The sequence below is a fragment of the Amblyomma mixtum genome, chromosome 8 (genome assembly GCF_055824585.1).
Source record: "Amblyomma mixtum isolate Tamu chromosome 8, ASM5582458v1, whole genome shotgun sequence".
Classification (NCBI taxonomy): domain Eukaryota; kingdom Metazoa; phylum Arthropoda; class Arachnida; order Ixodida; family Ixodidae; genus Amblyomma; species Amblyomma mixtum.
In genome coordinates, this window is record NC_143019.1 from 28,674,672 (window position 1) to 28,702,137 (window position 27,466).

Genomic DNA, 27,466 nt, shown 5'->3' on the forward strand with positions numbered 1-27,466 from the left:
ATGGCTGAGGAAGGAGGGACGGCAACGGAGATGCCTCCGCCGCCACCGCCGGAGAGCGGTTCCCACACGCCCAAGGAAGGCGCTCCGCCAGCTTCGGACCAGCCGCCGCCGGAGCAGCCACCTCCGGAACAGCCTCCTGCAGGAGGGCAGACTCCTCCCGCGGGGGAGCAAGCAGCTCCTGCAGCAGAGCCTCCCCCTGCGGCCGAACAGCCTCCCCCTGCAGGAGAACAGCCTCCTCCAGAGGCGGCGCCGCCAAGGAAGGCCAGCGCCGAGAGTGAGTATCGCGCAAGCGGTCGAGGTGGTGAGGAAAGTAAAGGGGCAGTAACTCACTCATTCTTAATGAGGCTTTGCATAGAAAGAATAGCTACAAGTGTTCACCCCGCCTTGGTCGCTCAGTGGTTAGCGCGCTCGGCTACTGAGCCGAAGTACCTGGGTTCGAACCCAACCGCGGCAGACACGTTTCGATGCAAAAGAAGCCCGTGTGCTGTCCAATGGCAGTGTAAGGTGAAGAACTTCAGTGGTCGAAATTGCCTCTTTATCTCTTCTTTTACTCCCTCCTTCCTTCCATCTCTCATGGAGTGATTGAGGTGTCCAAGAAGAAGTGAGAGGTACTGCTCGTTTTCTTTCCTCAAAAGGCCTTTTCCCCGTTGTTAATGCTTGTTTATCTACCTTGAGAAGGCTGGGAAGTGCTGGCTTTGCATTTGGCTTAGCTAATGTTGTGCCGGAAACGAAAGCTGCACCGCAATGCGGTGATTGCTTATCTGAAACAGTACTGTATTTGCTTATCGGTGATTGCTTATCTGAAACAGTACAGTATTGGAGGTTTAAGATTTTCACCCAGTTCCTGAATTTTTGAAGAGCACTACAGTAAGGTCTGCCTCAAGAAAACGTCCGGATTTCGGCACATCCAGTGGCTGTAACCAGGGCTGAGTGATGCAAGCGGTTCATTGCGGAGAGATCATGGTGGCGCTGTCATCTCAGAAGCGTATCGCCATCCTGTCGCAAGCACGTCGCACTTTTGCTTATGAAACGCTTGCTGTCAATGCAGCTCTGTTCATGTTTCGTCAGCTGCTTCCACCATGCAGCTCTGTGTCAGCACAGGAGGAAAGATGTCCCGACGTCACCATTACGCAATGCGCTCTGAAGGACGATGAAGAGACCCCTTCCATTAGGCAACGAGCCGCCGCGGTGGCTCAGCGGCTATGGCGCTCGGCTGCTTACTCAAAAGACGCGGGTTCGATCCCGGCCACGGCAGTCGAATTTCGATGGAGGCGAAATTCTAGAAGCCCGTGTACTGTGCGATGTCAGTGCACGCTAAAGAACCCCAGGTGGTCGAAATTTCTGGAGCCCTCCACCAAGGCGTCCCTCATAGCCTGAGTCGCTTTGGGGCGTTAAATCCCCATAAAACCAAATCGTCCATTAGACAACGGCCACTTCATTCGCGTAGTCAATTCGTTTACGATAGGTTTCCGTTCATGAGAGGAGTTGAAGTATGATCTGCTTCTTGTTTATCAAGAAATGAAATGACGAATATTTGCGAAGTAATTACAGCGCTTGAATGCTCTTGGCGCTTACACCTACTTCTACACTTCTGATAGACTTACTGCCATCCTGTGAAACAAAGAACACTTTGATTAAAGAAAAAAAAACTCGTTCATAGAGCAGCGCGTACGCTGAAACAAGTGAAGCAAAATGTAGTTGGCTTGTAACCGATATAGTTTTGGGGAAATGCATGCATGATCGACCGTGCTTGAAGAGACTGCTGGCCGTTAAGTGCGAAATGAGAAGCTTAGCAGAATATGGCAATGTGATGAATTTAACATCGTGCCAGAGATAAAGTAAATCACAGTCGCTGAAACTGAGTTTATAGAAATCTTTTTGACGTTACGGTCGACCGATCAACTAAAGTCAAAGAAAATTCTGTTTAACATAGACACCATAAAATCCCCTTAATGTAGCATGAGGTGTCTCTGTACCACTTCTGGAGCAGCAGGACATATTTTTACCGGTACTTTAGGAGGAGGCCGGATTCTTCAACTTGTTACAATTTCAATTTCCAAACGCAGAAACAACACCATTTTCTACGAAATCATTTAAATATAGCTCATCAATAGTACTGAATGTATTAATGCGCTGAAACGGATTTAATAATACACATAAATGTTTTAACTGTTGTAATTACCGTAATCAGCGCCGAGACGATTATCGGCACTGAATCTGCTTGTTCGGAAGCACACGGTAAAATTGTCGGATTAACTAACATGTTTTTAAGCAGCGTGTAATTAAGCATTATATATATTTTTGCGTGTGCATAGCTCGAGGTTTGGTTGTTGCATTTGCTTTTCTCACCCAGCCGCCGAACATTGTACAGAAACAAATTTATCGAATTAGGAATTACAAGGAGAGATCAGAGGAGGAAGAGATCAAAGGCAGGTAACTGCGGCGTCGAGCAGCCGACAATGAATAGCGTTCCCACCGTTCCATATTTCTGGCGTGATGTTCAAGTCTAGATACAGCATCGCTAAAAACCGCTGGTGTTTGAAAATTTTTTATGAGAGAAAAAAAAATGACAAACTTTGGCTCCTCGAAAGGTGACTGTTCGTTTTGTCCCTCGATCCAACAGGTCTTCTGGCAAGTGGCCAGGCTCCTTCGATGGACTCCATGCAGATGCTGAACAAGGTTCGACAAGCTGACGGCATCCACTACCGTGTTCCAGTGAGTTCACGCAGAACTTTCATTATTTTCCTTGCTGCGAATTTGTATAGTTCCTGATGATGCAGCGAACTTTCCTGATGCCTTTCAGTAACAATTGTTCTCTACTTGACCCTTGATTGTCTTCTAGGTGACGCCTGATCACTTCCTCATCCCGGGCAACATGACAGAGGGCACGGAGGTGTATATCTTTGGACTGCTGTCTCCGCAGGCTCAGAGGTGAGCGCCTTACAATCAAACTTGGTTCGTTCCTAGTGAGACTAAAAAAAAAGACCTAAAAAAAAAACTCTGCAGTCTCACTAGTACGTCCCAAAAGGAGTTGCAAGTGCTTAGTATTTAAAGGCCTTTCAGAAGCTGTCCCTGTCAAGAGACAGCTTCTGTCCCTGTACGATGGACATTAGGATGAGAAAAATATTGGTGGGCAAATCTGACGACGGTAGAAAAGGAATTAAACGGGACTGGTGCTTCTGACTTGAAGCGTCTCCGCGCCAGCCGTGAAGCTTTCTTAGACCAGTTGTGTCACCACAGATGAAACTTTGGTGCCCCACTGCGATGTAACAACGAAAGTATAGTCACAAATTGAAAAGATGCAAACGTTTGCTATGAAACTAAGCCTTTCGCTTTGCAGCTCAGAATAATATTTTTCATTATTCAGGCAAAGAGTGCTGCTCCAGTTTACTAAGTATCAGCTGAGATGGAGCCATCGGCATAAACCTTCAGGTTTATGCTTACTGCGAGTTTTCCCGAATTTGAACGTGCGGCGGGAAAATGAGGGTCGAATTTTCTGAGCGATACATGCGTCTTTTATTGCCGTACAGACACCAGCGTAGTCAAAAATAGCATTATGATCGGTAGAGTTGATAGGGAGGACCAAATATTGGATGCAGCTTTCCTCGGTTTACGTGGTTTACGTTTAGACCCCACATACCGCACATGACACCTTCTCATTGCAGCGGTGGCGTAGTGGTTTGAGCTGCTGCTGAAGGTGCTGGGTTCGATTCCCAGTGCCGCCGGTTATGCGCCGGTGATGCAATGGGTATACAAGCTCCGCTTGACCAGGTTCTCGGCTTCTGCGGGCTGAAATGCTTGGAACATAGCCTTTGACCCCACTTTGTGTAAAAAAAAAAAATGCATTGCGTCATGGCGTTCACTGGCCAGATCTGTCCATGCTCCATTGAAATTCATCATCATCATCAGATGTTCATGCTTCCTCTTTCATCGCAGCCTGGAGATAAAGTTCCGCGAAGCGAGGACGCTGGAGAAGGTGTCGCTGCTCATACACGCCTCCCTGCAACCAGCGCCCAACGTGGTGCTGAAGACGTACCAGAACAAAGCCAGCGAGGACGTGGCCAACTCGGACGCTCCGTTGGCGCCCGGCAGCGCCCTCTGCTGCCGCGTGAAGGCCTACGGAGACGGAAGCGCCAAGGTGATGACACATAACTCCCCAGACGGTCCATGCATAAAACCGGCAGTCTGGTGCGAAGTTAGCTTAAATGTCTCTTCACTCGCGCAAGTTGCTTAACTACCCAAGGGCGCCACCAGTAACTGATTACTCGGCTCATAGGTGTCGCCAGTACGTGCTAACCTCGAGGTACCGCCTGCACGACATAAGGAGAGTTTGTTTTTAAGCGATAACGTTCTAAAACTCGACCCGTTATGAAAAACCCGGCCTTGTGGTCTGTAATAAAATTCGCTGATTGATCGAGGCACACTTGCCAGCTGCCATCTGCCAGCCAACGTTCTCTATCCCGCCCCCTCTCCCCTCTCCCACCTTCCCCTCCCCATCATCATTAGAAGCCTCAGCGAGAAAAAAACACGGCGTTGTGGTCTGTCATAAAACAGAAATGATCGTTCTCCATGTGGTCTGTAATAAAAATCGCCGATTGGTGGTGACTATTATGATGTCGTCAGGTCACGTGATGCGCCACCGGCCACACCTTCCAACTGTTCTCTTCCAACCCGCTTGCTCATCTCCACCTGCCGCCTGCCAATCGTGCGCAGCATGGACAGAAGAATAGACGCCCATGGAGCCAGTCAACGCCTGCGCATGCTGTCGTAATATCACACGAAATCAGTGATTAAATTTTTCCCTGATTTTTTTTTACTGAGTTAACCACATAATATGGAACTCTAAGAAAGGGGGCAGTCTGCAGGCAGTCGTAGCGCCCCAGTACAGGAAAGTATAGCACGGCTCTGACATACCGAAGCTTCATCGCCTTGGACCGTCGCTGAGTGTTTCCAACAGAGGAGCAAAATGGAGACATTATTGATTCCTTGGCTAGGAACAGGCTATGCTCGCCACCCAGACCGATACAAAATTCTTATACCGACCAAATAAGGCCTTAATTAGTCGAGATATTTGTCCTGCAGTGTTAATAAGGCCACCCTTCTGCCCCTGTAATTTTCAGCTGCCGAGGCAGCTTATTGTCGATGGCATTACCATTTAAGTCACGTGACTATCAACTCACAGGGAAAATATACCGGTTTCAATTACCTCACCCACGTAATCAATCAATCAATCAATCAATCAATCAATCAATCAATCAATCAATCAATCAATCAATCAATCAATCAATCAATCAATTGCTTTATTAGATATTTAAAGAAAGCTAGTAGAAATCTCGGGTGCATCGGCGCTGTCTAAACGCTAGCAGAGAACGGTGGCGCATAAGCACTCTACCCCCAGTCCGTCAGCACTAGCTTCGCGACGTTACTTTTTTACCACAGTGCTGTCATCATGGGCTAGTACCGCACAGCACAAAGGAGAAGCGCAGCTCGAAGGGGCTTTCAACTTTCCAGACGGTTCCATCCATCGCAGCACTCTGGTACTATATCAAATGCAGTGTGGACAGCGACAGCTTCATTGTGCGCCTCCAACCGCAACAAACCAGAACGATCTGGCGCAGCGCCACACAAACCACATTCATTGTGTCCCGTTATTGGCTAGCCGCTCGCGCTGCTACATCGTCCCTTTTCTGTGCATTATCCCCTAAAGAAACGGTTCAATGCAGGGATTGGTACACGTCGGCTCTGTTATGTTAAGCAGAAAATCAAATTTGCCAAGCTGCTCATTCGTACTACGTGAAATATCACTAGCAACCATCGCGACGGCTAGATCACTTATGCTGTTGTGATCGGTCGCCAATCAGCGTTTGCCAATCGTGGAAGGTTCCTTCCCATTGCGTTTCGCTATGCGCATGGACAAGCAATCAATAAAGAACGTTCATGCCTTCCCTTAGATCGAGCTGAACGTGACAGAATTCATGAAGTGCATTTTGCACCCTTATGTGACTTTGTCCACATCGATGTCCGGTGGAACAGCATTCTTCCAGGACCCTGAACTCGACTCCCTACACCACCAATGACTGATTAGATTCACGCTGGCCTCAGACTTCTTACAACTCCCATGTGCTCGGCTTTTTTAAGAATGAAACACTCTGAAAAAGTACCGTCTTATCCCGTACCGAACTGTTGCAGAACAGTCTTGAAATAGTCGTGCACAAAAACGTGTTACATGAAGAACACGAACAAGCCAGTGATGAATTGCAAACATGTCTGCGAATTCCGCCCTCTTTCCCACCCAGATCCAAATTAGACGGCAACAGCTGTAGCTTTGTTAGCACTGCATGCATTTACCGAACACTGAAAGCCGGCGGCAATGCTCAGCCGAACAATGCTGACGGCGCCCGCAGGCGTGGCAACAAAACGAATACGAAACTATAGGAACAAAGCGCTCCAAGAATCAGTCATCCACAAAACGAATGGGGCGGGAAGCAAGCCATAAGAAGCAGGAAACAAGGCAAACAGCCCGGCGCAATCAGCAGAAAGGAAATGCGATGTAAACAGGAAGCAGTAGGGTGATAAATCAAGCGGCCGGCGCGCAGTTCAGTCAGGGAAGTCAGGACGGGAGAGGGAGGATGCGAGATGGACAGCGTTGCTGAGTGGGGCCGCATCGGTCTGCGGGAAGGATGAAGCTACTATCTCAGCAATGAATCGATTGCCAGCTAACGTGATGGTTTTACTGCTGTGTTCCAGTCTTCGGCATGAAAGACGCTTGTTCCTTCACTGCTCCTTCTGCAGAGTGCAACCCCGCGTTTCCCCGTTATGAGGTTATGCGAGCTCAGTCTGGTCTCGGACTTCTTTGCAAGAACGCGAGCTGGAGCTAACGAGAGCTCATTGTTCCGTTGTTTACGGGAGGCGCAGACAGGGGCAATTAAACAACTCAAATAGAGAGCGCGAAACGCAAACATGGTGCCTTATCAGCCTTATTAGCTGGCAACGAATCTTTGTCGCCATGTACTAGTTTTTTGCGTCTTTCGTGTATATTGTTTTATCTAATGCTCCGTGTTTATTCAGGAATATGTGATATAACCATCATTAGGACACAAAATGTTTCGACTTTGTAACAATCGAAATACGAAAGAAATCTTTTAACACAGAGAAAACGTTGATGCTACTTAGTTATAATGGCGGAATCCTGAAAATAATATTGTGACTATTTGCCAGATATCATTTCTTCGCACTTTTACACACACTGCAGTTCCCATAGCGTTTATGTTTTGGAACTTTCTGTGACTACACATTAAACTTAACTTTGTTTACGAAGTTCGTTTTAAAGCTATTTTATTCCTCTAAATCACATTTACGCTTTTTCGTTGTTTTTTTTGTCACAAGCAAGTATACCAAAATTTTCTTTCAAGCTCATAGATCTATTATTTTTTTGGTAAAGGGGTACAGACGCAAAATTTCGAACGGGAACAAATAATATTACTTCTTTCATTGGCGTAAGGAGATGCCTTCCAGCAAGTTTCAGTTGGAGGCGTTGAGTGGAACATAATATATTTTGAATGCTTCCGAGGAGCCGATCGACATTTCCGCCCAAATCGAGTGACGTCAAGGCGCGCTTGGCGCAATTATTCTGACGCCACAAAACCCGGTGGTTGTTTTCAGGATCAACCAGTGTTTGCCGGCGACGTCAGTGTTATAAGTGTTGTGGTAGCTCAAAAACTAAAGGGTTCAACTGAAGGGTTCGCTTTTTGTACCATTAGATTTAGCTCCAGGCGTATGTGCTAAGGGGGACTTGTATAGAGAAACTTTCATCGATTGAATGTGCCCGGCGGTTGAGTTCCCCAATGACTCACGCATGTGACCGATAGTAGGGGGTCACGAGACCTTGCCACGACGTACTACGTCGATTTTTTCTACCTGCGTAGTAAGTGCCTCATTCAGCGATCCCTGCACAATGCTAAGCCTGTCTGGCTTTTCTGGGGAACTTATCTCTCATCAGTCAAGACAACTGTTTGGTCTACGACCCTTTTCCCAAGCATCTCACCCTAGAAGAGCCGAGCACCAGGCCAGGGGAAATCTTGTACCCATTAAAGAAGCCGGTGGGTATCACCGCAATGCTAGCATTGCGGTGATAGTTTAATCAATATAATCGGGCAACTGGTCTCGGTCCCCGTCCAACCTTTATTATAATGACATGTGATAAATCGAGGAAAGAAATGGGTAAGGGCAGATTATCGCGATACTAACGGCGATCGCGGACATAACGCAGTCGTAGTGACGTCCCTGCCCAGGCAGGCGAAGCGGACAATGCAATAAGAGCCTACGAACGACTGAACGATGGACTGTCTTTCTCCTGGAATGCACGTGCCCTTCGCGAAGCCTAAAACTCCGGGCGCGTTCCAGAAATCGAGAAATAACCTGCTTCAAACTCGACCGGTCCGCTCTTCTCCATCAGTCGCTCCCCCCACCCCTCCCCCTGCCCTTCCTCCGCCATTCTTCGCAATCAGTGCACGCGAGAGAGGCCGGTTAATGACTCGGAAGGGATTGCACTTTGTCAGACACGATTTGTTAAGCAATATGGCGGCCGTCGTTTGCTGCCTGCCTCCCCCCCCCCCCCCCTTTTCCCGGCATTCGCCTGCTCAATTCTCCTTTTCCTTTCAACTTCCTTTCTTTCTCACAGACGACATTTCTAGAAAATCTTCCTTCCAACATTCTTCCAACAGAACGAAGCGCTTCGCTCTTATGCGGTTATAAATCGATTCACTGCTTTCTTGCCCATTTCATTTTTTTGTTTATTTTGTTCGCAATATAAAGTGCTCATTCTAGGAGGTCGATAAACGCAGGAAAAGGGATAACGAACGAAAAAAAAAGAGTGGCTCGAAAAATGCGAACGCCAGGATTGGGGAACAGGACGCGATCAATTCGCGGAAATGTACGAGTACGATGTCCGAGCTATTGATAACTCTGCAGCCGAAAACCATTAGCGGAAGCGGCGTCGCCTTGTTTCCGGGGGCGGACTAGAGGGCGGGAAAGAGAGACAGGCGGCCACGGGGGACAGAGAAGAGAGATAAGTTATGCTCGACAATGTTACCAGGCAACCAAAGCAGCCCTATCTTTTCGCTCACGCAGCAGATAACCAGCGAATGTAAACTAGTTAGAAGCAAGAGCTGAAGGTTCGTAGCTTAATGAATTTGATGGAAAGATGGTGCGTAGTTTAATGAGTCGAGCGCAAAACCAGCTATGAACTGGTGTTTTACAAAACAGCATGCCCCCTGCGACGGATAATTAGCGTCCTGGGGTCTTAATGGATTTCTCTGTTTCTTTTTTTTTAGTATATTTGTCTCTGTGCGTTTCTTTCGGGACTAGAACCACCGCCGTGCAGTGCGTGGTTTCTTCGCGAGCTCTGGCAACCATGGTGCTTGCGTGTACGATGAGCCATATCCATTTAAGCCCGTGCCGCAGTGTCATCAGTCCACTATGCCGACAGCAATGACAGAGAAAGAACTGAAATCGAAGACACCATATTGCTGGTCTAAAAATGAACACCACCGTGCTTGAACAGGTAGCGCTCATCACAAGCTACGTTGTGCGACGGCCAATTCCGGGGATGGTAAATCTAGCATTTGACTATTTTTTTTCTAACTTAACGCTAAATTCTTTCCTTTTTTTATATTGGACCCATTCAGGGATCGCCCAGTCATGGCTAGTACGCACGTGTCAATTTGGTCCACTAAATTTTTATCGGGCCTCCAGTGGTAGAGTTTCAGGAACAGGGCTCTAACTTTCACTTTGCCCTTGAGCCCCCCCCTAGGTTAGGCTGCCCTGTAAAGAAGAGCTCGTAATTTTGCAGCTTTGGGATGTGCTAAACCAATCAGGAATGATTTAATAGTGGGTTGCCGTCATAGTGTTACTACCGTACAGAACGAATATGTAACATCTCTAGGAAATTACATTCTCATTTCGGCTAATGATACCTACTGGGCAGAGACATGTCACCCGCAGTCATGTAACAGACGTCATAACACGTCATAATCACGTGATCGAGGCACAAAAACAAGGTTACTTTATATAAAAAATCCTGAGTGTGGGAACCTTTGACCACTGCGGTTACATGGCCTGGAAGTGGTGAGTTCTTATACCGAGTTTATTTTTTTTGTCCAGAAGTTATGGAAAGTTGCTTTGTTTTGTATGTAATTGTGTACGAGAAGTTCTAGAGCCTCCGCAGGAATATGATTGAGCGTTGAGTCCGTTAATAAATTTCCAAAAAGTATATCAGTATATGCGAACTTGATGAAGCCAAAATCGAGGTTCAGCTTTAAGTCCTCGCAGTTAAAATAATCAGTGGAGTAGTCTGGCTGTACGGAACCATAGATTTATCACGAATGTGCAAGCAAAGCTGTACAATCATTGACAAGGTTTGCCGTACAAAGTTCCGCGGAAAACCATTTATTTCTTCATTGCCTCTCTAGGTAGTCCGCATTATTTCTAACAGGTGAAGCATGGATGGCCTTTCATGATTCAAAGCTTTTCGCTGGGCTTCTTTGCCTGACTGAGCTGAATTCTTTTCCGTAAATCCGCAACCCGTAACCTGTTGCCCTTGACTGTACTATCTTTGCTAACTGTAACCAAACAAAGGGGTTTGGACTGGGTAAGGTATACTGGACCCTGGTCCTCAACCTTTAAAGACCTTTTGATTTTTAGGGGGGTTGTGAGGGCACCAATACACGGCACCATTCAAGAAGGAAGTGTTGTCAGGTGTCTACCACATCTCAGTGGTCAATACGGCGGCTACCTCTTACCTCTCCGAGAAAGGGTGTACAGATTCTCCCCTTACTCTCTCCCACCTCTGCAGGTGATCGTGAACGAACGGGTCCTCACCTTCCCACCTCGCGACGGCTTTCCCCTGGACAAGGTCATGTACTTCTCCCTGCACGGGGACTTCTTCACCGGCTCGGTCAGCGTGTTCAAGACAACGTGGGTGAGCGACACGAACACTTCCGCATCCTTACGTGTCGCAGAAAACGCCGCAAAGTGCGTGAAACAGCCAAGGATGCCTGGGGACGTGAAGCGTAATTTTATCGTAGTACCGAGCACATGTTATTGCAGGTAGGAATCTCTCTGGAGCGCTTGTTATCTGAGTGGCTTAAACGACGTCGACGTCACATTTCCTAACCGGAAGCCCCGCTATTCTCATGCTGCCTGAATGAAACGCTGTAGTCGGATACAAGTAAAGCAAAAAAAATTCAGGGCGCACTTTGACTGTCTAAAGTGCGTAGAGGCGAAAGCGTTTTCCGCACCACTTTGACTGCCTCTGTGGCACTGGTGACGTCACCACTATATGACGTCACACATAATTGATGACGAAGTAATGACAAATCACTAATTAATGACTAAAAACTGATTAATCACTCAGCACTAATTGACTGCTAATTAATGGCGCTTAAGCTTCGCCTTTAGGAGTGGAACGCGACAGCTTGTTGTAGCGCTGCCAGGGAGTCCACGGAACGGCACCATCCGTTCGGCGCGATGCCTAGCCGTTAGAACGCAACGCTTTTTGAGGAAAGGAAACGGCGCTGTAATTCTCAGTCATCTCGGTGGACACCCTAACCGCACCGTACAGGAAGGGAGGAAAAGGGAGTGAAAGAAGAAAGAGAAAGAGGGGCCGCAATGAAGAAAGTGAAAATTGTATTTGAAGAAAGGAAATTACGCAGTAACTGTCTCACATATCTCGGTGGACACCCTGTCAAACGCGGACGCAGACACGGCTGCCGACACGGATTGCTAACGACAGCATGAGGCATTAAAGGCTTTCGCCTTAAAAGCGACTTTTCACTGTCAAAGTCGGCTGATTCTCACGAACCTGCCAGCTGGACAATGCAGGGAGTGGCAGATGAAAGGGGATGGGCCCCTCTATTCAGCGTCGGGGATAGTCGCCTCTCTGCATTGTCACGCTACTGCCTGCATTGTCGTTCTACTCCTTCTAGCAGGTTCGTGAGAATCGGCCGATGCTATTGGCTGGGAAGGGGGTTCTTTGACAGGAAAAAGCAGTTTTTTCATCACTTATATCAGATTTTATCGAATCTGGCCCAAGCTATGACGGCACATCTGAGCAGGGTCGATGTCGTGTAGTGTGTGCTTAGATAAGCTTATCGATGACCACCTCTTATCAGATCAAGGCCATGATCAAGGTCATGTTGTCAAAGGCAGTATGTGCCAGCGACTTTGTAATTGGTCATGTGCAAAGGTCGTCTTGACAAGGCAAGGTTTATGTGGAAACGCAAAAGAGGCTCCCACCTTGGCTCAGAATTGGAATAAATCTTTATTTGCATGCGGAATTGATGTACGCAGAGAGACATGTCGGCTCTAAACTACACTAAAAATCCACTTCACAGCTAAGCATTTGCACGACTGATCGTTAATATGCGATAGTCAAAGCCAGGGTTACTTATCTGAGGCATCAAATCCCATAGTGTCGGCCCTGTCACCAGGTTAGAAGATTACAGTGATGGTTTTCCTTATTAATCTCCTAGCTTCCTTCTTTATCAATTTTTTATCCACGACCAGTGGATGACAGTTTTTGTTTACAGAGTATTACGTGATTAATTCTTACTGTAATTTTGTTTTGTCAGCAGGTGTAGTAGATTTTTTAAAAGGATTTTCACGCATCTTCCTCGCAGCCAGACCACTTGCATGTGACCCTCGGCCACCAGATCTCGGCCGGCTATCAGTTCACGTTGGAAGGCAGCGTCGCGGCCGATGCCGATAAGTGAGTCCTTACCGTTCGATTCCTACTGGTGCTTTTTTTTTTATTTTAGAGCGTAAATGCCTTCTATGGTTTTCCCGCTGAACTCTCACGTGTGCGTCCACAATTTGCGGCCGCACTTCGATACTACAGTTGGATTTATTAATTTCTTATTCATCTCTACAGATATCATGTTTGAATCTAAGGACACATTAGTAGTATGTAGTCATGAATACTTTATCTAAATACTTTTATCGGAAGAGCAATGAAATTCAGTATTTACTAAACTTTTACTAAAACAATGACATCGCTTTGCTTATTTATTTAAACTAGACGACTTCTTTGTTAAAATATACTATATATACCTGTGTATACTGTATAATACTATATCTACTGTACACATAGTGTTTGCTTGTAAATAAATACTGCTTAATGATGAATAAAATGGTGTACACATTCGGGTTTCCTGGCTTTAGAGAGAAGAGAGCCTGAAGTGCAATAAAAAAAGAAAAAATAAAGAGGAAGTGATCGGTGGCATAAAATTGAGCAAAGCAGAAGGCTTTCTCGTCACACGATGTCGGCAGAGGTGGTCTTGGAATGATTGTGGTCGTGAATAACTTCACCCAGAGTGTGAAAGCAGTTGCTCTCCTTGGGGTCTGTGACAATAAAGAGTGAGAAAGGCATTTGTTCTGAATGATGGAATCACTTATTTGAAAGCCTGATATAATCAGGATAAAATAGGCCGGTAGAGAGTATGAGTTTGTCGGACAGAGAATCACGCCATAAATTTTAAGGGCCAGAAGAGTGATTTTAAGGCAGGATTGAAGGGATGAAACGTTAAAACTGGATCTCCTAGTTAGCGGTCGTGTTTTGTTTAGAAAGTAGAAAATAAACAGCTAACCTAGTTTTCTCTTTTCCGGAATTTTTCACAAGCATCTCGGGGAATTGCAAAACATCACTTGGAAGGAAGATACAGCTCTTGCATGTATGCCAAGCTTACGTGCAATTCGCTCTGTTTACCGCAGTTGCCAAATAAGCAACATGTATTTATTTATTTATTTATTACATACTACCAGTCCTTTCCAGGACTAAGGTAGGAGTGGAAACATTACATTGTATAGTGACAGAAATACAAAGACAACTTGTAAAACAAACAAACAAACAAACAAACAAACAAACAAACAAACAAACAAACAAACCCGTAACAAAATATGCTTACTAAGTACTACACAAATGGTCATAAAACAGAGACGAAAACTCATCACGAGATTCCATAGACACCACGTCATCAGGTAGCGGATTCCAGTCATGTGCGGTCAGCGGAAAGAAGGAATATTTAAAGCAATCTTTAGCAGCACGGAATTCTTCGACATATCGAGTGTGTTTATTACGGGTTATGCGGGTTTATATAACATTGCTTATCAATCCCAACAGTTTCATTCATAATGTTATAAAAGAGACACAGTCGTTTATGATTTCGTCGAACAGAAAAGGAGCGGTAAGTTGGCTTCACGGTACAAAGGTGATACTGAATCTTTCCTCCGAAAGCGGTTGAATATGAAACGTAATGCGCGCCTCTGAACATGCTACAGTTCCTGCAGTAACATTTTGCTTTTAGGGTCCTACACCTCGCATGCGTACTCCAGCAAAGGGCGCATCAACGTTTTATATGCAATTAGTTTTCTTTCACTTGAAGCAAACTTTAGTGTTCTCCTGAGGTAGCCTAACTTCTTATTAGCTTTACCAACAATGGACATGACGTGTTGCTTCCAGTTAAGGTTCGATGTGATAGTCACCCCTAGGTAACGAAATTCATTTGTGCGTCGGAGCGTGTTTCCTTGTACGGAGTACCCAAATTCTAGTGGTTGACGTTTGTGCGATATAGTTATGCATGTTGATTTAATGGGGTTTAAGGACATTTGCCACAATTTACACCAGTCATTTATTTTATCCAAGTATTGATTTAGTCTAATTTGGTCATCTACTGTTTGAATCCTAGTATAAATGATGCAGTCGTCTGCAAATAATCTTCGGCTTGACTATGGCGGCAAGCCGAAGATGAGAGAGCGTCATGCCTCAGTAATAAATTCACTCTTCCCCAACAGTCGTCGTCTACCTGAGAACACTGGCGTGATTTCCAAAATGCCACAGCAAATCCTCTGCCTGAAACTGATATTTATGTTTATGTCGAGCATACCAACCCTTCCTGTACCGACTTTTATAAAATGAAAGCTAGAACTTCACATACACGCAATATGGACTTTATAGAGCTTATGGGGCACCGTTAATACTGCACGAAATGTTATCACTTCAATAATTCATTGAATTATCATACTGCTACGTGGAATCCGGTGAGAATGGCAAAACCTGTCACCCTATTCAAACACGCGCTTTTAGAAGTGCTTATACATGAAGCGCAAACAGCGTACAGCGTTAATCCAGAAGCAGTGCGCGCTACACGAATTGAAGTTGACGGGTGGGGTTTTTCCCAGGCTCGCAGATCTTATACTCTTGTGTGCTTTGTAATTTCATATTTTACTCTGCATACTTCGCGCCACTTCCTGCGATTTCCATATAAATCTGTAGCAAAGCAGCCTACACTATAGTATTACAAGTCGCGGGTTGAATCCGCGGTACCCGCATTTTCATGTTCTTATATTTCGGTGCAATTAGAAATAAAAACGCTAGTTGCCTGAAGTGAACTGTAATTTGTCCAGTACGGGGAGCCTCACAGACGGAGTGCACGCAAGAATGTATTCATTGTAATGCGATTTGGTTTCATCTGTTGGTATAAAGTTTAGTAATCAAGAGAACGAACAGCGCCCTATAGCCGGATAGACTAAACCGGCAAGAAGAAATTGGACAGTTGCAGTCGTGGGAAGGCCACCACGGCTGGCACAAAATTAAACTATTGGGGCACGAATGGTAGACGCGCTTCTATTGCAGTGAACTGATGATGTTGTGGCTATTAATGATAAAGTAAACTGTTATACCTATGCCGTCAAATATCTCGATTGTTCTCCGAACCAGAGCCAGTGCAGATTAGCTTCTACAAAAGAGTCCGAATTACTTGGGAAGTTTCATTGTTGGCTGGGCCCTGCATTTTTAGAGGACATAGTAGTAGCGCTAAAAACAGAGACGACAGGGTAGACAAAGACAACACAGGCGCTAGTTGATGATATGAACAGGAAGATTGACACACAAAGAAGGGGGGAAGACAGGGCCCAATGAACTAGTAAGGCATTTAAGGCAGAAAGCTGGACTAGTTGGTGTTTGGATTGAGAGGACATAGTAGTAGCGCTAAAAACAAGGACGACAGGGTAGACAAAGACAACACAGGCGCTAGTTGATGATATGAACAGGAAGATTGACACACAAAGAAGGGGGAAGACAGGGCCCAATGAACTAGTAAGGCATTTAAGGCAGAAAGCTGGACTAGTTGGTGTTTGGATTGAGAGGACATAGTAGTAGCGCTAAAAACAAGGACGACAGGGTAGACAAAGACAACACAGGCGCTAGTTGATGATATGAACAGGAAGATTGACACACAAAGAAGGGGGGAAGACAGGGCCCAATGAACTAGTAAGGCATTTAAGGCAGAAAGCTGGACTAGTTGGTGTTTGGATTGAGAGGACATAGTAGTAGCGCTAAAAACAAGGACGACAGGGTAGACAAAGACAACACAGGCGCTAGTTGATGATATGAACAGGAAGATTGACACACAAAGAAGGGGGGAAGACAGGGCCCAATGAACTAGAAAGTAAGGCATTTAAGGCAGAAAGCTGGACTAGTTGGTGTTTGGATTGAGAGGACATAGTAGTAGCGCTAAAAACAAGGACAGGGTAGACAAAGACAACACTAGCGCCTGTGTTGTGTTTGTCTACCCTGTCGTCCTTGTTTTTAGCGCTACTACTATGTCCTCTCAATCCAAACACCAACTAGCCCGGCCTTCTGCCTTACCTGCATTTTTAACCTTCAGTTTGGAGGCAGAGGACGAGCCCCATTTCGTCGATCACTCGCATGTTTCCCATCAGATTGATAACAAACAGGACTGAATCTACGCACTCACTCACGCACGGACACGCACGCACGCATGCACGCATGCACGCACGCATGCAAGCCCACTTTTGGTCTTATTGTCGTACTCACAACACATAGGAAGAAATATTGGCAATACCTGACGATGAGAACACTGGTTTACTTTTTTTGGCGCAAGGGCCACTAAGGCGAATGAGCAACCAAATACGCGGGTCAGTTAAGGAGTCAGGCTACATTTTAAAGGGAATGTTAATGCGTTCTGCTGAAATCTGAGCGAAAACGCAGGTGACCCACCTGCCGCATTGGTCGCGTGATTTCGTGACGTTATCACAACGCACCAACCATGGCAGATGGCACTTAATGATTGGTCGCGAGAGGTTGCTCGTGAGGAACAACCTAGTTCTCACAAACGCCACCTGTGGCTGTTCGAAACAGCCACCTCCCAGCGCAGTGGCGCGTCGCTTAACTGCTGCACCACTGAGCCATTAGTGGTATGAGGACTCCGTGCGATCTATGAATGCAAAGTCGATAAAGACCGATTCTGCCTATAAGGGCACGTAGGCAGTGCCTAGGCGAAAGAGCGCGGGATGGATCTCTAATGCATCCGCACAGTACTCTGAAGGGTAGGTTTTAAGCCTTATGTGATAATGAAAGGAGGATCAGTATCGGTGTATGCGAAGTGATGCTTATAAAATACCCCAGGCCACTGGAGGGATCCGTTAAGGCTATCGCGTCATAGTCCTAAGGCGGAGCTTATGTGTACGCTTCAAGGTTTTTCAGGGCCCGTTAGAGAAACAATAAACAACATAGTTCATTTAGAATTTAGTTGTTGCGAGGGGCTGACTGGTTGTTTTAAATTCTGTGTAATGATGAACCTATGCCTAACACATGAAATGACGAGCAAGCGATGGTGGTGAACAGATTATAGGAAATCTGTAGGTCTCCCTATAGTGCTTATCATGGAAAACCGGTTCAGCTTATGAGCGGTAGCAAGAAAAAAAGGCCGCCTAGTTAAAACTGGTCAATGATTACAAACTCTAGCGATAACTCTCAACAACAAACACACGCACATGCACCACCTGTACTATCATGCCTACCCTCCCCACAACAAAAAAAAAAAAACTTCCGGGCGGTGCCACTATTCTTGGGGGCGCCACCTGACCGGTGCAGTGGGTCCTTCTCTACTGTAGAAGTGCTTTGTCAAGTGGCGCCCCCCACGCAGAGTGGCATGAGTCGGAACTTGGAGGGTTTCTCTTACTTTTGCTTGCGATAGTACATGCGGGATGGATGGTGACTACTGCAGGATGATCATCAACATCCTGCGTTCCCACGACGTCCACGACGACGTTCTGCTGGGCGTCGTGGCGCAATTCGCCGAGCAGCGCCAGCTCGTGCGTCGCACCAAGCAAGAGGGCGTCTGGCTCGAGGACCAGGTGGACCAGGAAGTTCCCTTCGACCAGGGCAAGCCGTTCGTCGTGGACCTCTCGGTGGCCGAAGAGGACTTCCAGATGAGCGTCAACGGCACGCTGCTCCCGCCGTACAAGCACAAGGTCTTCTACGGCATCGGCCACAACCTGTGCCTCGAGAAGAACGCCAAGTTCAAGAGCCTCCACGTCTGCTCCATCAGCGTGAGTCGCCCGAGTGTGACAAGTTATTGTTGGGAAAGCAACACTACGCGAGTCGCCGAGCCATTTCGCGGAGCTGACGAAAGGCCATACTGCGCATGCGCAAGGAGCAGTGACGTCACACAGCGCACAATTGGCGCGCCGCCGCCGTCGCTGCGCGGGTGACTCAGAGGTGCCACCGCCGCGCTCTCCAATCGCCCATGCGCAGTAGCGGCGCACAGCTAGCGTGACGGGGCCGCCGCCGCTGCCGCGCGCTCTCCATCGCCTCTCTCTCTCCTCGTTGCTTTCGCAATCCTCCAGGATTAACCAGAGCTAAACCACTGCCAATTTTTTCTTCAGCAGGACGAGAATTTAGGCAGTGTTCTTAAACAAGATGGTGATTAGACAGCATTGATATTTTTTCACGAGCTTCTTGCGCGTCGTTGAATAAATATGTTCAGAACACCTCGCGACAAGCTTAAAGAGCCAAACAGTAAGTAGCCTGTAGGTGAACAGAGCACTTTTCAGGTAGCTATACCAGTAGTTCCGCGGGACGTGCGGAATGGTTGCAAAGGACAAAGCACAAAAAAATGACAATTAAAACTTAAAAACAGACGAAATATGCTTGGAAGGCTTGAATTGGTTTAATTCATGTAAATGTGAGATTTTACGCGTTTCGCTCTGTTTTTTTTTGTTTGCGCTGTGCGTGACGTGCAGTAGTGAGATGTGCAAGGGCTGCTGCAGAAATGTTTTGCGAGCAAACGGTTTTGACGCTTTTGTCCACAACACTTTGGCATAAGATTTGGCACAAAGTATCAATTAGACATATTCAATACCTGCTATTCGCCTTATCCTTCGATAAATTGTTCCGGCTATATCAAGGCTGCTTGTAAGAATTTCTTCGTAAATCACTCCTTTGACCTATACTCCTGCTAACGACAGTTTGAGCAGGATGTAACGGTGGCTCTACGCACCCGCCCTTATCAACACCTTTATGCAAAAAACCCAAACCAGATTTTAAAAAGCAGGAGTAAAGGTACCCAAATGTCAGGGTAATCCTCAAACCTCTTCTTTCTTTTCGTTTTCTAAGGCCGTGGAGATTAAAAGACACTACGCGCGTTTGGTTCAGATGGATGTCAGCGTTTTCAAAAAGAAAAAAGTGCAAATATGCCGGTCTGTTTGTTTTATTGACAAAGCTAGTTGGAATGCAGGAAGCGATGGGCAGAGTCTGAAGGATGTTTTTATGCATTTTGTTTCCTTGTCCTATCGCTACCGTTGAAACTGAAAATACTGAGAGAAATAATGCGATAGCACAGAAGCCTCACCGGAGCAAGAAGCCGGCGGCTACCGTCTGGCATTGTCCATAAACGTACTGATTGGCTGGCGGGCATTGACGTCGTCAGTGACGCCACCACAGCAGAGAAATCTCATTGGCTGGAGGCACGTGACGTCACAAGACCGGATAATAACCATTGGCCAGAGCAAAGTGACGTCACTAGGCGAGGCTTGTTTGTGCGTAGCCTCCACCTTCCAACTGTGGCAGACGGCAGGTGGTGTTACGAGAAGAGCTCGGCAAAAGCAACCTGGTCTCACAAGCACCCCCAGCCACTTCAGCAACGGCATCAACAACTTCGAATGCTACACACTGCCAACGCAAAATGGAATTAGCTGGTCCTCTTTCGATATTTTTTACTTGCATTCAACATACTAAAAGAGAGGTGCTTCATGACATGACCCATAGCTCCACATACTGGAAGGATACTTTCTCTTGCGGATCGTCCCGGCATCTCTTGTTGTCCCGTTTAGGTCTTTTGTAATTAAGGGACACCGGCTTCGTGATATGATTTGCCCTGACTTGAGATTGATGGCGTCAGACACAGCATGTCGTGAGCTTCAATGCCCATGCCATTTACATGCGGTTCCCTCCGACCTCTCTCATTTGCAGCACCCCAAACACTGGAACAACAAGCCGCCTAACGTGCAGAAAGCGACACTCCTTTACCACAACATGGTGAGTGCTTCTGGTCCAGGCTTGGGAACTATTCACAGGACATCGGTTCACACAGTGATGCTGAAAGGGGCACAGACCTCTACTAGTCTTCGCTATTATCTAGCCACCTACTCAAAACGCATCTTTTCCGGTGCTTTCTATTTTAGTTTATTTATTATGGCGAATATGAAGTTTTATGGCGCAAGGGCTGCTTTGGCCCAATAGGTCCATGGCACAAGACATTTTTCGTTACAGAAGGTTGGGCCCAAAGAACCACTTTTTCAAGCAATTTAGCCCAGATAAGCGGAGCACCAAGACAGGGGAATGCTTGTACCCATTGTATCCCAAGTGGGTACCCGGCGGCAAAGCTGTGTTTATTACACATGCACACAAGTATTTTTTTTTATTTCTTCTCAGTCGAAATGCATGCTGCTGTTGGGGTGGACCCGCGAACACGGGCTGTTTCTAAGCGACTAGGCAGTCAATTATAATACAGGCCGCGGTGCAGCACTTAAAACCCCAAACATCCTTCTACGGTAAGGTTTTGGCGGGCGTTACCAACCTTACGCAACGGAATGAAAATAGAGCCCTCGACTGCGACATAGTTCGCAGTCTATAACCTAGCTCTTGCAATCACTAATCCATTATCATTAATATTCACCTCGCCATGATGGCTCAATGGTTACGGCGCTCAGCTACTGACCCGAAAGACGCGGGTTCGATCCCGGCTGCGGCGGCTGAATTTCGCCTTCATCGAAATTCTAGAGGCCTTAGTACTGTGCGAAGTCAGTGCATGTTAAAGAACGCCAGGTGGTCGAAATTTCCGGAGCCCTTCACTACGGCTTCCCTCATAGCCTTAGTCGCTTTGGGAGGTTAAACCCCAATAAACCTAAACCAAACCGTCAGTATTATTCACACTGAATGGTTTTACTGTTTACTGTACCAAACGTTGTATCTTGAGTTTCCTTATGCAGCATTGCTGAGCTTCCTGCGAAAAGCTTTCCTCGCACAAGGATGGTATAAATGGTGAACATCTGCAAAGCAGCTTTTTTTTTTTTTTGTCGCATAGCAACTCTCATCAAGTGGAGCCGACGTGTTATCCTTGTAAAATGCATACATGTCAAGGAATGTATATAACGCTGTTTGGAGGCATTTTTGTCCGCGTGACTTATCTATTGAGGGGTGCGATACTGCGCGGCCGAGGTGTGAATCTGTCTCAGAGCCTCAAGTAAACCGGAGGTGGTTTTTTTTTGTTATGATTAATACGTCGCAGACGCCGTTGTCATCGGAGAACATCGTTTGCGCAGATATCGCTTTAGAACACCGTCTTGCCGTTTGCAGCAACCTCCAGTGTCGGGATCCCTCACACTCGAGGCGAATAACTGCTTCTACGTGCAGGGAACGCCGATGCCGCATGCCAAGGAGTGAGTAGAATTTTTATCCCTAGCCCCCCAATTTTTTTTTGTAGCTGCTCTCGCTTAAACAGTAGCTCTCATTCATGCAGCTCGTGTATGTGCGCTTACCACAAGTCAATCCCTTATTAAAATGGTCTATAAACAGTCTATAGACTTCTTATTGACTCTACTGACTTTCTATAAATATTGCTTTTTGTCTATTCATAGTCTATAGACTGTCTATACGCAAAAGTCTACTAAAAGTGTATGGTCATAAATCTATAGATTGTCTATAGACAATCTATAGATTGCCTATGGCATTCTATGGCAATCTATGGCATTTTTATTGCCTATAGACTGTTCTCTAGGATTTGTCCATAGACTGTCTATAGACAAATGTCTACTTAAAGTGTATGGTCATAAACCTATAGATTGTCTATAGAACGTCTATGACATTTGTATTGCCTATAGACTGTTCTCTAGGATTTGTCGATAGACAGGCTATAGACTTTATAGATAGAAGTCTATAGACACTCTATAGACTGTCTAAACCTTTTTTGTAAGGGTTATGTGAAACCTGGAATTATTGACACTCGGACAATTAGGCGCGGACAGATTCCAATGAGTATGTACAATCTACACCCGAAAGGAGTAAAAAAGAGAATAAGCTATCTTCTAGCGTGCACCTCTTTAAGGGCATGGCATACTGCCCAAGTTCTGGAGTAGATTTCTATCACTAAAAATACGGAATACTTGCTGTTGGCAACGGAAACTGATTCCTTCGTCAAAACATGCGATGTATTGTACTGTCCAATACGAACATTTAACCGATATTTCAACTACCTCCATTCCATAACGTTAATACCTCCGCTGGATCGTTTAAAAGCCGACAACAACCAATTCCGCATATATAGGGATTAGTTTAAGCTATCGCGTCACATCCTTAAGGCGGAGATTAACTGTCCCCTCCAAATTTTCCGGGAGAGTTCCAGGACTTGCCCACAAAATGTTGCTAGGACTCCACACGACAGATCTGAAAAGGCTTCAAGTTAGCCGGAAATAGTAACGATAATGGTGCAATTTATTACGATGCAAAGGTGGCTCAGCAGAACTAGTAAGGGGGGTGGGGGGGAGGAGGGGGGAGGCTACTGCAAATCCTGCCATCTCTTACGTTGTGATCCTCTAAGGGTACAACCTGTCTGCATCAGGAAGCGAAGGTTATTGGGCACCCGAACACCATTACTGATGTTTGAGGCGTAAACAGGTTAATAACTATGATAGATGCAATAAAACTGATCAGATCCTTAAGATAGACAGTGAGAAGCAGGCCTAGTGACAAGCCTTCCGCCATGATTTTGCAATTCGGCAAGTTTTTTTCATGACTCACATCGAATTTAACATGGATTCCGTATGTCTTCTGCATTACCCACGCGCATGCTATGAGAATAATGTGAAATAGCACGAAGAACACACGTATGCAACGCGAAAAACACTTAAAACATACGGATTTCTGGATATTCTTCAGGTCACGCAAATCAGTATTCCTATAGATACCTTTGTGCGCCTGATATGCAACCTTTAAAGGGCAACTGCAGCACTTTTTTGAGAATTTCGCGACATTCAAGGATACAGATCTTTATAGGCTGCAGGTAAAGCATGCCAAGTGTTTTTTCACTAGCATTTAAAATAGTGACGTAATCGACGATTGAATTTTGCGCTTCTCCTCAATGCACCGGAGAAGTGCAGGGAAACTGAGCGTGACGTCATGGAAGGTATGATTTCAAATTACCGCTGTCGTCAGCCACACCCTGCCCTGACGCGTTAGACGCTGCCAAACAACTCTCGGCGGGCTTTGCTCTCGGTGGCGTAGGTTTTTTTCCTTCAAAGCACGCGTTTGTGCGTTGGAGATGTACCCATACCTTCGATGACGTCATCATGCGCCCCCCACTTGGCGTTGTGCGCTGCGGAGAAGCTGGAATGGCGTCCGGATTTTAATCGGCGATTACTTCACTATTTCAAGTGCTAGCCCAAAAAGACTTCGCATGCTTTACCTGCAGGTTTCACACATTCGACCCTCTTAAGCTCGTTGATTTCTAAAACCTATGCAGTTTCCCTTTAAATATGGGGTTTGAAAGTCCCTTAATTAAACCCAGTGAGCGATTCACAGTGTGTTTACTGGGTTTAATTAAGGGACTTTCAAATCCCATATTTAAAGGTTCCATATCAGGCGCACAAAAGCCAGTGAGCGATTCACAATGACTGCTGACCCGAATGACGCGGGTTCGATCCTGGCCGCGGCGCCCGAATTTCGATGAAGGCGAAATTCCAGAGGCCCGTGTACTGTGCGATGTCAGTGCACGTTAAAGAACCCCAGGTGGTCGAAATTTCCGGAACGCTTCACTACGGCGTCTCTCATAGCCTGAGTTGCTTTGGGACGTTAAACCCCAACAAACCAAACGAAACCAAACCGATTCACAATGAGCATAAAAGGGCAATTCGCGAAGTCGTGGCGCCTCAAAACTCATCACCTGCGGCGGCGATGATCATGATGCCCTTCACTAAAAAAATGGAAACCGAACTAGACCTCTTGAAATGAGCAGGTGAAAGCCGGCAGATCTTGTGCACAGCTTTATGTGACTTTCCCTGCCGTCTACCTTGCCCTGCTACCGTGCTGTTCCCTCATAGGGCAACTGCATAATTTTTAGAAGTTGACGAGCTTAAAAGGGTCGAATGTGTGACAGGTAAATTATGCGAAGTCCTTTTGGCCCAGCACTCGAAATGGTGACGTAATCACCAATTAAAATTGGGACGTCCTTCAAGCTTCTCCGCAACGCACAACGCTAAGTGGGGGACGCATGATGACATCATCGAATGTATCGGTACATTTCCAACGCATAAACGCCTGCTTTGAAGTTAAAAAAACCTACGCCACCGAGAGCAAAGCCCGCCGAAGGTTCTTTGGCAGCGTCCAACGAGGCACGGCAGGGCGTGGCTGTGGCAGCGGTAATTTTAAATCATGCCTTCCGTGACGTCACACTGAACTTCCCCGCATACTTCCGGTGCTTAGAGGAGAATAGTAAAATTCAATCGTCGATCACGTCACTATTTTAAATGTTAGTGCGAAAAAACTTGGCATGCTTTACCTACAACCTATATAGATTTGAATCCTTGTGTATCGCGAAATTCTCAAAAAGTGGCTCAGTTGGCCTTTAAGACACCACTCTCACTCGCGTCCTTTGGCTCGCAGGTTCAAGGTCATGCTCGCAAAGGGCGGCGAGCCCACATCGGATGCTCTGCTCGTGATCCACGTGCAGATCCCGCAGGGCCTGGTCTTCGTTTACGATGGCCAGGATGCCAACAAGGGAGCCGGCTACCAGATCAAGGTCAAGGTCAATCGCCTCTTCTCTTGCCGAGCTGACTGTCAAGCCGACAGCTTCAAGGTACGCCGCTCTGACCTTTGATCCAAACTCAATACGCCACATACCCAGAAATCATGAACAAATGCATTTTATCAACGGGAAATAGTTTATGAACACAATTTTTTCATATATTGTAAGATTTCATTGTAGCAATCAATATATCCGCAGGCTTGCATTTTTTTTTTGCTATTAACGTTTTTTGCTACCGTCATGAACGTTCCCCATTGTTTTTCTACGGCAGTCTTGGCTACTCGATGCGAGCGATGAAAAAACTTTAAAAGAAGTTTTTGGCTACGCATCGAAAGAGACCATTTCGTTCCATATTTCCACAACAGTACTTTACAATATTCAAATAATCAAAATTTTTGTCCAAGAATCTTGGTATTGTTCGAACTGTTACTCTTTCTTACTCGGTGGGGCTGGAGACTGGCTGGGACATTGAAACCAGGGCACTAAACCCAAAGTTATGAGGAGAGGGAACACGGAACACGCAGCACTAGCACCTTGTCATCTTTGTATCATAATCTCAGATGCTACGTCGTCACTATCGTTGGACAGAAGGCGCTCACGTGACATTATGACGTCAACTGCATTTGGTTGCTTAGGGCAATGACACCGCAAACACTGTGGCGTTCTGTCAATGGCACTGCGCCGCTGCTGTCATTGACCCAAAGCAGCTACGTAGTAGTGGGAGGTCAGGTGATGCCGCAAGTAAAGCAGCTACTTGGTGGTGGGAGGTCAGTGAATATTCACTTCATGACGCAAGTGCTGGAAAACCACTTTTTTGTACCTTCGTTCGACTTCCCATCTTTGTTACCTGCCCGATGTTGGTCCTGTTATTTTATGACCTCCTTCAGCATTAATGTTCTAAGATCAACACGACCTAAGCAATGGGAAGTCTTCTTAATGCAGGTATTGCCGTGAAAACCTTATAGTTATGGAAAGTTGTGTTTACTAGTACGAAACATATTTCTTCTCTTCAGGTTTGGGTAAACACACTGACCTCGGATGTCACCGCTGAGGGCTACGAGGTCAAGCACCGGTTCCCCGTGAACGAGGCGACCCACCTGAACGTGTTCGGAGACATCAAGGACGTCTCGGGGCTGAGGGCGGTCGGAGACGTCGCGCACTGACTCCAGGGTAGCCGACTACTCCAGGGTAGCCGCTCAGCGCCGGAGACCTCCCACTACCATTATTCATTCGCCCCAGGGCACTCCTGGTCACTCCAGCGACTCCCCTTGATTGCTCATGAAGAAGCACTGGGATCCCCTGGTAACCAAAAGACGGCGATTCATCTGCAGTCACCAGTGGCCGGCTCGGGCAGTCCCAGAATAAGGCCTTTGACAATATTTTGCAGTCAGCATCATCTTTAAGGTGACGATAGGTAGAAGTAAAGCGAACGCCATTGGCGAAGAGTTTGCCCTTTGATTTAATCTTGAGAATGGGCGTTTCTCAGACAGTAAATTGAAAGTTTTATCCGTCGAGCTCATGGAAAACATCGGAGCAGAACGACGGGGGAAAAAAAATTCTGTACCCGCGCCTGTCTTTAATAAAAATTGCATCGTGCGCCGAGCAACATGCTGCCTTCATACTACTTGCGAACGGAACGAGCACCTTTTTTGGTGGAAAGGGGCTTTCTGTACTTTAGGTCTAGTTTGACATTCCAAATGAAGGTAATGGACGTTATAGACATCAAGAATCCAGGATTATGAACAACCTACCAAGTTATTTTAATCAATCCGTAGACCAGTTAAGTTTTCATGCTACCTCCAATCTATCCCCCCCCCCCCCCCCCCCCCCCCCCCCCAACTTCCGCCCATCCCAACAAGGAAAAAAAGGGCTCATGAATAGAACGTGGCATAGCAAGGGAGACTGCATTCTCACTCACTGTGCAGTGCCATATGGCGAGCCAAGCCACACTGATACATGCCTATGCCTGCCTGCCATCATCGTTATTGGCCCATGGCAACGTAGCAAGCGCTGCAGAAACCAGCTATGCGATGGCCAACCCGGAGGTCAATCGGGACATACTCGTGCGTGAAAGCAGCTTCGTGCCTGACCAGCTCGATCGGGCTCTGTTTACAGCAAGGCTGCATTTTTCAGTGAGATGAAGGTTTTAGTAGTAATTTCCATCACTAGATGGGGCGTGCAGACCAAGTTCCAGTACGCGTGTTCGCCCCGCTTATCGCTTAGCCGGCGCGTTAGGAATGCTCTAAAATACCGATGCCTAATGTAATTGCGGTGCTGGGATAAAGCATGCCCGTTCCTTTCACTATTTT

At 46.5% G+C, this 27,466-nt stretch overlaps 1 protein-coding gene across 1 annotated transcript; it reads left to right on the forward strand.

Moving 5' to 3' along the window:
• On the forward strand, positions 1–26,320 carry LOC149331837 (uncharacterized). The gene is made up of 11 exons (XM_089555583.1): positions 1–274; positions 2,624–2,715; positions 2,843–2,931; positions 3,937–4,138; positions 10,853–10,978; positions 12,678–12,766; positions 18,084–18,408; positions 20,330–20,395; positions 21,716–21,798; positions 25,016–25,208; positions 26,171–26,320. Exons 1-11 carry the CDS (start codon positions 1–3, stop codon positions 26,318–26,320), a joined length of 1,689 nt encoding a protein of 562 aa, XP_089411709.1.
• Positions 26,321–27,466: the final 1,146 nt, after the last annotated feature.